This window comes from Siniperca chuatsi, linkage group LG7 (assembly GCF_020085105.1).
Source record: "Siniperca chuatsi isolate FFG_IHB_CAS linkage group LG7, ASM2008510v1, whole genome shotgun sequence".
In the NCBI taxonomy this organism is placed as follows: domain Eukaryota; kingdom Metazoa; phylum Chordata; class Actinopteri; order Centrarchiformes; family Sinipercidae; genus Siniperca; species Siniperca chuatsi.
Genome location: NC_058048.1, coordinates 16335760 through 16348505, shown reverse-complemented (window position 1 = coordinate 16348505; position 12746 = coordinate 16335760). Strand labels below are relative to the sequence as shown.

General features: G+C 39.1%; 1 protein-coding gene across 1 annotated transcript in view; it reads right to left on the bottom strand.

Moving 5' to 3' along the window:
• Positions 1-1286: 1286 nt before the first annotated feature.
• The window catches only part of tlcd2 (TLC domain containing 2), a 25936-nt gene continuing 14476 nt past the window's right edge, over positions 1287-12746 (bottom strand). Inside the window, exon 4 of the mRNA XM_044202183.1 lies at positions 1287-4893. Within this exon, the coding sequence (XP_044058118.1) occupies positions 4513-4893 (381 nt within the window). The 3' untranslated portion in view covers positions 1287-4512. The remainder of the gene's footprint in view (positions 4894-12746) is intronic.

Below are 12746 nucleotides of genomic sequence, written 5' to 3'. Positions count from 1 at the left end.
CTGATAGACCATGATGCATTGCTGTAGATTAAACTACCCAGCAGTATATAAAGCAGTTAAAGTCAATTTTAAACATCTACAGCAGTAAAATACAACCTACACATTAATGCAGCATTAATATTAATCCAAAAACATCATATATAATAGTAAAACACTGACATAATACTAACATACTTTTACATAAGTAAGGTTTTGAATGCAGGGCTTTTACTTGTAGTGGAGTATTTTCACAGTGTGGAATTAGTACTTTTACTTAAGTAAAGGATCTGAATACTTCTTCCACCACTGAAAATGTCCTTTGGTGAAATAAAAGTATGAATATCACATTGAAACGATTAATTTGGAGGTATAAAAAAATCTTGAGCTTAAAATCGCAGGCTACATAAAGAAGTAACACCTATCTAAGTACCAAAAGTAGTGGTAGGTTCAAGTTAGAATTTATTCATCCATAAAATCATGCTCCCATCAACCAACACTGATTACACAACATAAGCTATAAATCCCCATTATGTAAAAACACAATACAAACTTTTTAAAGGGGGCTAAAAGAACCATTTCAACAGCATAGAAAACAAACTAATATTCACATTGAATCCAAATTTCTGGTAAAAGTTAAATGTATTTCAGGCTTTGATAGTTCATCCACTGCAAATCTTTCCCCATTGTTTGAGATGAGTGCTCTTCAACTGGTGCTGCTATTAAATGTGGCAATATTTAATAAGTCAGTTTAGCAATGTAATAAAAATGAACGTTCAACAGTGCTGAAGGTTGCACGGGTTTGCCCAAAGTGAGAAACACTATGCTTTTTGTCGTGTTGAAGAGTTAAATTTCAAGCTGATGTGTTATGAGATACAAATACAAAGGATATGGCTTTTCTGCTCAAAATTGGTAACATAGGTAGCAACTGTGGAACATAACTAAGTATATTTACTCAAGTACTGTACTTAAGTACTATTTTGAGGTGCCTGAACATTACTACTTCCATTTTTATGCAACTTTACGCTACTCTACATATGTTGTAACTTTGACAGGGGTCATTAAACCTGCATAATGAAACTTTTAATATTCAAACACATTTTGCTGATATTGCATCTGTCGGTCAAATTTTGTTTTCATGAATGAATTTTTATATTGTGGTATTGCTACGTATTATTGTATCTAGACCTTGACCTAAATGACCCCAGTACTCAATAGACTGCTTATTTTACTACTTACATATTAATCCCAAAATCTGCAGTAACTACAGCTGTCAGACAAATGTACTTAAGTGAAAGGAAAACACAACATTTATTGCTTTGATATTTATTTTCACGTTAAACAAATGTTACTATATAAACACATAGATTTTAATTACAAAACAATCTCTGCTAAAACATGAAAAAATATTTATTTACACTTTAAAGACATAATTCTGTGAAAGGGGAGTTTGATGCTCAGAAAAAGCAGATGATTTTGCTTTCACAACCTCAGTTGGTCTCGGTGGCTTCAGTATTCAATGTTTTTTCCACTTTTTGAAGGGTTTATAAGTCCTTAACAAGCTACACAGTGTCAGTGTTATGAATTAAATTTTTTTTATAATTAACAAAGGACAATATTTCACCAATCACCAGAAAAAAGTCTATAAATGAGTAAACAGGGAAATAAAACTGGTAGTATTTGGTGGTTGTAATAAGGAAACTGGTATTTTCTTATTCTCTAATAATGGAGCTATTAAAAAAGATGAGGATGCAGTCAACCACCACATTGATTGTATACGATGAGGAATATGAGGCAGTGTGGCAATACGAGTTCATAACTGCTACCACTTTCTCTGCAATTACATCCTGAAACAGTTTTCCTTGTGTCCACTACCCACAAATATAAAACCATAGCATCATCCTGCGGCCTTATGACCATCATCGCTTGAAATCTAAGCCATGAAGGTAGCAAAGAGAGCAGGAATTTCAGTGTGGAGGGCAGCACAGTAGCTTGTCTTTGTGTCATTACAACACTGATATGAGGAAGCATCTCGACTTGGCTGCTATGTTTTATCACAATTCCTAAAAGCCCACGGCAACATAATGAACAAATCTGGTATCGAACATGTAAAATTCCAATAACATTACAGCTTTATACAACACATTCACAAACATATTAGCTTGCTTGTTAGAAAGAACTTCAGTTGTCATCAATTGTCTTCACTACAACCACAAAGTTAAGATGCCTAAACAAAAAAAAAAGCAAATCCAAATTCATAATAAAAATTCAAAAAGGGAGTTACTCAAAAGTCAATCAACTGGGAATCAGCCACAACAACAATAATCCAAACTTTACTGTCTTCCTCTCAAACAGTGCCATTTCTTTAGTGCAGTGATGTCTTGATTTTAACATGGACAAAGAGTTGAATTCGGGGACTGTTTGTGTCACTTAATTGGCTGCATTTAAGTGCTCACAACAGATATTAAGTTTACAATTTGTGTTTGATGTTTCCTTCCACTCCAGCCAAGTACAGTAGGTTTGTGTCTGATCGCTGAATACGTGGCTGCGTTTGTAATATGGTTGAAAAGCCTGATTTTAGGGCTTGAACATGAACACTTTCAAGCTGAGAGGACTATCAGCTTGCCCTTGTAGATATTGGGTAATTAAAATATTAGCTGGGAAAACAAACGACCCAAAAAATTAACTTTAAGATCCAAAGCGGCACAATGCCACACAGTAACATGTCTTACACAAGCATATCAGCTTCACTATAATCAAGTGTTTTTCTAAACAGGGAAAGTCATTGAACATTACGTTCATTTTATCTTTAATCCACAACTTCTTTTTAGTACAAATAAATTACAAATATGCACAATTTACCTCCCAAATGATGAATATACACAAAAAAAAGCAACAACACAAAACATAAATGGCATCAAATATTTCCATGCCATATAAGGACTGTAATGCTATGATGTGAGCGGTAAGAGTAGGCACCCTTGTAGCAGCCGTGTGTATAACTGTTTGCTGTATTCACAGATCTCAGACATGATTGTTGTAACACCGACCTCAGGAAAATAAAGACATCTCTGGTGTCTGTGTTGAGACCACTGAGGTGATGTTGAGGAGTGTGCTGTCCTCCACTGGCCAAATGAAGAATAACAACTTCAGCCTGCCTGAAAGCTCCTACTGCAGACTATACACCGTCACGGACAACTAAAGGAGTACATTCAAACCATGAAAACGTTAATGTCAGTTTGTACTGCAGCACTATATATTGTCGTTTAGCTTGTTTTGTTTTCCTGTCATTCTACAGGTTTCAAGTGTAACTCACAAATACAGCAGCCAGCTGAGCTGTCTGACAACCTCACTGACTGCTGCTTGGACACCAATGTCATTGCCGTTGGCTGATTGGAGGTTGTGAGCCCATCGATCAGAATCTACTTAATTTTGTTTTGTTCTACAAACACAACGACCTGATTGGTGAACAGTACCGTTTGCCAATCAGATCAGAGGGGCACAAGCTGTTTTAAGGATTAGGGTTACACAGTGTAATTATAATGAATGTAAAGCCTGCTATGACTGATTTATCGCCAATTTGTTCATGCCTGTATAAATTCTTTTCCCTAGATGTTTTAATACAATTTGGCATAGCATAAAATGGCAACAATTGTTTAGTTACCAAATATCATGCTGTTTTGTGTCATCAAAGTAAAATCTAATCTGTTTTATTTAAATGCCACATCAAAATATTTAGTAGTTATTCATCACCGTTTTCGCTCCCTAAGTCAGGGTTATTTGCTGGATATCCTTCCTCTACAGACAAATATAATCTTTAAATGTATTTTCTTCCTTACATTTTTCTTCTCTAATAACAATGAACCTGCCAAACACTGAGAGCAAAGCTTGTGTAATAAAGAGGCAGATAATTGTTACAAGCTTTCTGAGGTAGCAGGTGTGTTTTTTAGTTGAGGAGTTTTGGTGGGAAAAAAAGATACAATTTTACTCAGTGGTAAATAAACGTTATTTTAAATAACCCACAACAGTATAATATGTATATAATATATATGAACAAAGTTTTCTATGTAAGTATATATGAGTGTTGGTGGGTTCGTTTTACGAAGACAGTGCGTCTTCACTTACCATAAGCTAGATTTTAAAACAGCTGAAACACCCTGTGAGACAATAAAGCATTTGGTGTTGTTTTACAAGGCCTTACATTGTTCATATGAAGAATCCTTCATCTAACATTAGTTAGCCACTAATGGCACTTGAGGATGACTGGACCACACACACACGTACAGAAACTACAACTAAATGTAGCTTTTTTTAGTATAATGTGTGTGATCTGTGTTTCGAGTAAGGCCAAATGATTACACCTTGTATGCATGTACTCGTGCAGTATGAGGGATAGAACGATCCCTCTCATCTCCCAGCTTTGAGTATATCACACGCAAGCAAAACGGTACCAAACATCAGCCACAGGGCGACAGCATACAGTAACGGGTGTGTTTATGAATCTAATCCTTCTTGTGTCCCTTCCTCCACTCCTCTCTACATCTCCTTCTCTTTCTTGGTCTCCCGGGTGCTGCTCTTCAAAAAGTCGCTCCTGAGTAGCCGATAAAACAAGACAATATTCATGGCCGTCATGATGGCCATACCCACGCTGCCCAGCGTGTAGGCCAAGAGGGGCACTTTGTCCCTGTTGAGCACCAGCCAACGGGTCATCCAGGCCAGCGTGTTGATGCGGAACACCACATATGTGCCCAGGTTGATCATGCTGTTGACCCGGTACAGCGTGCCTGTGGCGATGTTGGCCATACGCAGGGTTTGCCTGAGGTGGAGGAACACCGAGTTTATCTCCACCAACAGGGCCACCACGGCAAAGCCCACGTAGCGGCAAGACAGCACAGAGAGGCCGAAGCAGGTGATCACCTACAGAGGAAGACAGTGACAAAGAAGACAAGGAGGGGGAAAGTTACAATGTCGTAGAGTATACAAATACAATAATTTCAACACGTATTGTGCAGTATGGTTAACACATAAATAATGATTATTGATCTTAGTTCACGAAGATACTGGGGTGGTTAAGCTATCACCTATACCACAATAAAATGCAGGGACGCATCAATCTGGTGTTTTGAAGCGGACAAATATGAACAAATATTTTCCAGCAGTTTAAGATGTAAGATTTGCCTACTTTCAGGTAGTGTTTTTAAAGAGCATAGTAATTGCTATTTTAAAAAGTGGATTAAGTGACAAATGATAGTAATAGCTGACACAATAGCATGTCAAAATATTGGTGCATCCCTAATAATTTAATGTCTTAAAATTAAGGATATTGCTTTAAATTGAGTTAAAGCAGTGGTCAAACGAAACGGAAATTATTAATAACTTTTAGATTATATTAATTTCCATATTTCCACTCCTTTTCAGCACTGATGTTTGAACAATTTCTTTCACTTTTGACAGTATTTTACTGAATGACGATGTGGAAGGACACCACTCCCATGACTCATTTCTGCTGAGCAGTGCTTATGAAAGTCTTTGTGGTAACTTGACAGAAAATCTCCACAAGATGGCAGCAACATCACTCAAAACCAGTCTGAAAAAACAGTGAAGACAGGCAACTCAACAAATCCCGTCTGCTGACATTACACTGGAGAGTCAGGGGAAAGGATTACATACAATATCTGATATGTTGCACACTCATTGCAGGTGTAAAATCCGGATGAAAGAAATGTGTTTATACCAAAAGAAGGCTGTTCAGCCAACTCTCCACAGGAGCTGGCACACCACCACATTCACCGGCTTCATTCACACTCAGAGCACACTCAAAGTGTAGCAGGAAGACAAACTGTGTTCAGACAGATTGTAATTTAGTTTGAGACTTGTTACCACCTAAGCTGCCATGTTTATAAATCAGGAGTGGATGGTGGCAGTGAAGGGGGAGATAGTGAAAGAGCACTACAAGAAGAGAGCAGTCCAAAGCAAGTCAAGTCTTTGGTTAGTTAGCACAGGTCATGGGATACACTGTAGTGTGAGAGAATGACTTTTACCACCAGTCATGGCTCAGTTGGAGAAGCATCTTGTGTTTGTGCATGTGTGTTTCATATGAGGTCACAGGATGCTCTCTCTAATGCAGCAAACAGTCATGTGACGCACTGTAGTAGGTTACGCAACAGAATCTACAATTCAAAATGTCATCAAAATGTTTTGGGGTGACATGGATCCAACACAGGGTCCTGGTTCACACCAAATTACAAGTCAAGTCTGGCCATTCGATATTCTGTCATGTACTAAAGTGTTATTCAAGGGGAAACTTTGATTTTAATGGCAATCTGGCCAGTAATTGCTGAAATATCTTAATTCGGACCAAAGTGTTGCCCAGACAGACATCCTCAGGCCCCACAGCTAACTGGGGAACAGAACATTAGTTCACTGTAAATTCTGTAGCTGAACAATAAAAACAGTGATTTGAGGATTGGCTCTGACTCACACACACACACACACACACACACACACACACACACACACACACACACACACACACACACACACACACACCCCAAGTACTCACAGTTCTAATCAAAGTCTTCACCTGCTGTCAGGTTATAATGACAGCGATGACGAACAACGTCGGGGAACAATTACAATGACGACAGTGAAAGCTCCGTATTTAGCAACGCAAACAGCCTGCCTCGTCAAAGTCAGCGTGTTGGGAGGGAAAACAGTTATGTCAACAGGAGACAGGGCTTTTCAGTGCAAAACAAAGACACACACACACACAGGTCCCACGGCAGTGTTGGTCGGCCATTCTCCTGTGACATTCCTCTGTGGCAGGACAGGTGCCTGTATAAGAGGTGATACAGATGCTGAGTCTGAAAATGCCTGGATAAACAAGGTGTGTCATGACATCCTGCTATCAATGCCTAGAAAATTTGTAATTTATTTCTATAGCAGCTAATAATTCCACCTTAATTCACCTCTACAAATAAAAAAAATGTATAAAGATGAAGTCTTACAATCAAAAGTAATCTGTATCAGTACTGGACATAATTAAAGGCAATCATTAACACCTGCATTATTTTTGGGTTGGAGTGAAATGATGTGAGATCCAGAACACCTTATTTGGGACAAAAACAAAACACTGTCATGCTGAAGGACAGTACGCTCTGTTTTGAATTCTCAAAGCCTCCATGTTGTGACAGATGTGATATTAGACATCAGCTGATATATCAGCTGTAGCATAACTCCAAAAACAACAGACGCCAAGGATGGAGGAAACAGATTCTTATAATTTGGCCACGGCATACATCACACATCAGGCTACATTTACCAACTCACTGGTAAAAATAAGTACGTTATATATGTAATAAATTCTAATTGGAATTTCAATCGACTAGACAGATGCAATTCCTTACACACACAAAGTAAAAAACCCATCTCACACTGAATATGAATCCAACATTACTCCATCTTTACAAACATCAAGGCTGTTTTCAACAGAGATGAGAGTGTATATATGTATATATACACACACACACACACAGACACACACATAGTGGAGGACATTGCTTTCAGTTTACAACCACAATACATAGTAAATAAACGATCCATATTGGTTTAAACCCAAAGCAAAAGCAAAGACACCAACAATGCTTAGGACCCTTATCTGTTACCCTGGATACTCAAAAACAAGACCATACACTCTGATTAACCTTGTTAAGTACACACACACACACACACACACACACACACACACACACACACCAAGGCCAGGCCACCGCTGCAACCACATCAACCAGTGGTCTTTAGCGGCTGATCTAAAGTCTAATCTGATCTGGGAAGATAAAGCAAGAAAGAACATGGGACTGGGAAGGTCAAAACAAACCCTTAAACAACCCTAAGATAAGATGAAGAAGACAAAGACTGTTACTTCACATTATGTTATAAAGAAAGTGGAATCATATCAAAACACCATTACATTGGGAAAATGGAGATACTTCTTGAGGTTTCTTAATTTAAAAACGGGATATTCTTTTGTTCCTCCTGCACATGTATCTAGTTTTATGGTTGTAATCTCTCTTTTATGGTGTTTGGACATGTTCTATCAACCAATGACAGTCCTTCGCTGCCATACCATGGTATAAACCATAGGTATAAACACTGACAGCACAGCTGGTCACAGGGCTACGATGACACTATATAACTCGCAATAAAGAGTCACATATCACAAACACCTCCACCTCAGTAATACTTTACATTTTCAAAGCCACAAACTGTAAATTTATTACTGATGAACTATAAAAAGTTAGGTGGACAAAATGGTAAGAAAGAGCCACAATGTATGCACCCTCCCAGTCTAGAGAGGTGATTGTGACACTTGATCTCACCATACCAGGTCATCATCGGGTGACAATGGCCCCATGTGGCTCAGCAGCCACCCAGATACCAGGAGTTTGCCAAAACTCATCCTGGTCGCTCTCTCTGTGAGCATAGATGGGGCCTCTGTTAGTTATCCATTAACAACAGGGGCCAACTCCCACACCCTGTACTGCTGTCAGCACCCTGAGCTGAGAGGGAATCACAGTAAACCCCCCCCCCAGACCCTGGATCTAATGATTAGAATGATTCAGCATTAGCTGGATTTACCCCGATAAGCCCTGCTGAAGCTTGGCTTTCACATACAGCAGCCCAGCCACTAATGTCTAACTAGAAGCTCTAGTGGACAGACAGAAACACATATGTGTGACATCTGTCACGTCACACATGGACGCCAGTGGGATTGCAACCACAATGGCAGGATTTGAATACATATGCAGTAGCGCTACTACTTAAAATACATTTAATCTGATCTCAGTTCATTCCATTATTAGGTTTATAGCTCCGAAGAACCAAATCAGCTACTAAACGACCTTGTGGTGAGCTTGTTTTGCCAAGTGCTGTTTCCAAGAATTAACTTTCGCATCTTGAATCCTAAATTATGATGTGAAAATAGTGTCATACAGCCAGGTATCAGTAAGCTCAACAACCTACATTATTACAGACAGTGGGCATTTGTGGTGAGGAAACTGAGGTGGGTGGTACTTACGGTTTAAATGGGAAAGAAGAAGGAGTGTTATTTAACCTTTGGACTACACTTATATACATTAACCTACTGTTATAGCCACCTGTATAAAATCCAAGCAAAAGGCTGAAAAACAAGGCGGTGTGGGTGTTTGTTCCAGGCATTTTCTCCCTGTGGGCTCAATTAGATGTTCTCTACCCCCTGGTGAGGGACCTTCTCGTCCCACTTTCAGGGGGGAAACACTGGGTGCAGAGATGGTAGGCAAGTACTGTAAACGGTGGTATGAACATGGTGAAACCTGATATAAAAAAATGCTCTGACATAGGGAAAAACAACTTCATCCCTAACACTGACTTTTAACATGAAATGAAACAACCACACTGATGACAGGCCAACCAAAAAGTGGGGTAAAGTTGACGTGATAAGAAAGTTTGTGTCAAGATGGCAGGTATTGATAACCGTTTGTGCTTTTGAACTAAGCCACTATGGCAATCATTATTCAGAAGACAAGCAGACAGGAAAACCAGGGTTAGATAAAGCTGTAAAAAAAAGTTCAGTTTAGCCTCAAACAAGCAAAGAAAGTAACACTTGAGAGGGAAAATGGCTGCTTACAATGTCAAAGTAACAGTTGAAGGTTAACAGCTGCATCTTTTCTGCTTTGCTTTCTTGTCTTTACTGTTTTACTTTCCAAGTATGATGTTTGCTATTACTTGCTTGTTTAAGTATTGTTTAAACATTTTATGAAAGTATGTTGCAAATGTATTATTTTCCACAATATGAACCACAATATGTTATGGAGTACAGGCCACGGCTAGTTCCGTCATACACTGTGTTAGTATAGGGGTGGAGATAGTGTGAATGTGTGAGTATCATTATTAAAGTATGTAGTGTTGTTGTCCCTCCCTCTCTGTCTGAAGGATTTTCAGGAGTCTGCAGTAAAAGCTCAGGGACATTAGCCTGATGTGGTAGCACCTGTTAATGCCTCTTTCAGGCCAGCCCTGCTGTTTGACATTTTTGCTGACCCCAACACCCACACCCACACACACACCCACACACACACACTACTGATGCATTCACATCCCATGCTTATCCTTTTGTAAATAGCTTTGCTTATTTAAAATAGAACTGGGCTCGTCTTTCCTCCTTGTCACACACTTTGTTTTTGTTACAACAGTCAGAGCAGACAATATGGTTACAAAGGATTTCCATGTCAAACCAGTTTCCCTGCCTCCAGCTGATAACTCGCTAGCTGGCTGGCTCAGTCAGAGGAACATTTCAAGTTCAGTACCAGTGCAGCATGTTTGTTACAGTAGTCAAAGTGAGCGTTAAATGATAATGAAACAATGTGAGGGTTGTTAGGAAGGGGAGGGAGGTCATTAACCCCAGAGCTTATAACCTATACCAGTTACCACACACACACACACACACACACACAACTAAGCTCCATTATAAAAAAAAACAAACATGCTGCCTCTCTAGAGTCTCACGGGAGCAGGTTAAAGGTGTTGGGGTGTTAGCAGACGTGCTCTAAACAACTGGGTGGAGAGTTTAGTATCAAAACAGCTAGCAACCCCTCTCGCCACAAACACAAACACCTGTTTGAAAAAACTGCACACAGGACAGATGCTAATGACAGCATATTCACACCCATATTTATTTAGTGATGATTAAATATATTACAAACATATTACCTACTTTACCTTGTGACTGTGTGTGTGTGTGTGTGTGTGTGTGTGTGTGTGTGTGTGTGTGTGTGTCAGGAAGCGCATGAAGAGAAAAACCAAAGACAATGTCAACAGCAGCTTTTCTGAAGTAATTTAAGCAATAGAAAAAGCCAACCACAAACATTTAAGATATGTCATCATCAGCACTCTGACACATGGAAAAGAGCATCTGTCATCATATTCCACCAAAGTTAGTATTTAGGTTTTAACCAGTGCTTGAATTGGAATAAAAAGATGCGAGTACTGTGAACCTGCAGCCTGCATATGCAGCCATTATAGGGAAGGGGTGTTTTAGCTGACTAATGAAGTATACTAAATCAAAATATATTTATATTATACTATACTTAAACATAATTATGTCTCAGTGTCACTTAACACTCCTAATTAATCACTACCATTTTTTTGTAAAAATAAAGAAATGTTGAAAAGTGGTATTTTGTTCCTAAAAGTACTGTTAAAATATAATTGTTTACAAAGAAGGCAGTCACACTATGAAAGAATTTAAGGTGATGTGTATTGTACATTATTTGCTTTACTTATTTAACTGTCCAAGATATGGACCCTAGGACAACTTTCTTTCAACCATAGCAGAGCCTCATTCTCCATAAAGACAATACACCACAAGATCTGACATTGGCCTTTAAAATATAAGCAGTCTATTTTGACACCTATGCTATTGTCTGATGGAGGCTAAACTAGTGTATTTTTTATTATATTATTATGTAATATTTACAAAAGGCAGTATGCCCTATTGTTTCTTTACCTGTCTAAATACCACTTCAGTTCAATGAGTCATAACCACAACACACCACGAATTTATGTCACAAAGATTACTAGGAATAATTCAAAAGATGAGTAAACTGAGTTCAACTTCCAATTCATCCATAAATAGGGGGAACATTATTCATGAAATCAGCCTTACAACATGTTGGCTGGCCCACGCTCCCTCTGCCTGGCCTGCCTGCACATCAGTAATGTAGTGTGATGGCAGACCATTTACCAACAGAAGAAGCTGAAACCAAACCAAAACTACAGTATCATCAAGCAGCTTTCTCGCTGAAGCTAGTCACATGGACAAATAAGCTTATTTGGGCAAGAAAAGAGGCAATCTAGCCGAAATACAACTAACTACTGCAAGCACACCGACCACTTACCACAAGTGACACTAAAACCTGCACTATCTGGGATACAAACAGCAGCTGAATCTTCACGTTTGGGTTCACATACAATGATGATAGGTGTATATGAATTTATTGATTGTTTACTGCTCCAAAAGGCCGCACTGATACATACACACACATACGCATTATTCTCTGTCCTCTTCAGATACCATAACACTGTTACATTTCCTTAAAATACACTATTGGACAGGCATTTGTTCCTTGAAACAGGTCATAAAGGGATAGGAAATGGCCAAGTGAAGTTGGTGGAGAGGAAACTAATAGGAAGCTCAAGAGAGATGTTAGCCATCTGGTCATAGGCCGACCAGCGGTGGGGTGATGAGCAGGTAGGAGGGCCTTGCAAAAGCTCCAAGGGAAGGATGTGCAGCTTGGAAACATGAGACAGTAATGATTATCCACACACACACGGTTCAAAGTTTAACAAGACACAATTATCTAGAGGAATGGTGGTCATAACTATTATCATGCGACCTGCGTTAAATTCTGTCAGCTGACAGCAGCACAACAGGCCACTTCAGCAACTCGCTGTCACAAACATCTGGTCAGATATTAGTTAGGGCAAATATGATCAATTAGCATTGCATGGGCATTTGTAAGTGTATGTGTGCTATTTCAACTACAGGCTGAGAGAATGAGTCTTTTTCCTCATCTTCACATGAGACAGCAGGGTGAGGCTCTGTGACTGTTAATAGGCTATGTTTTGGTGAATCGTGGTATCTTGAGGTATTCAGACACTGGGTGTGAAAGGAGTAGCAGCGGTTTGCAATGCCCCGAGTGTACTATATGTCTTAGCCATTACCTCACTTCTCAGAG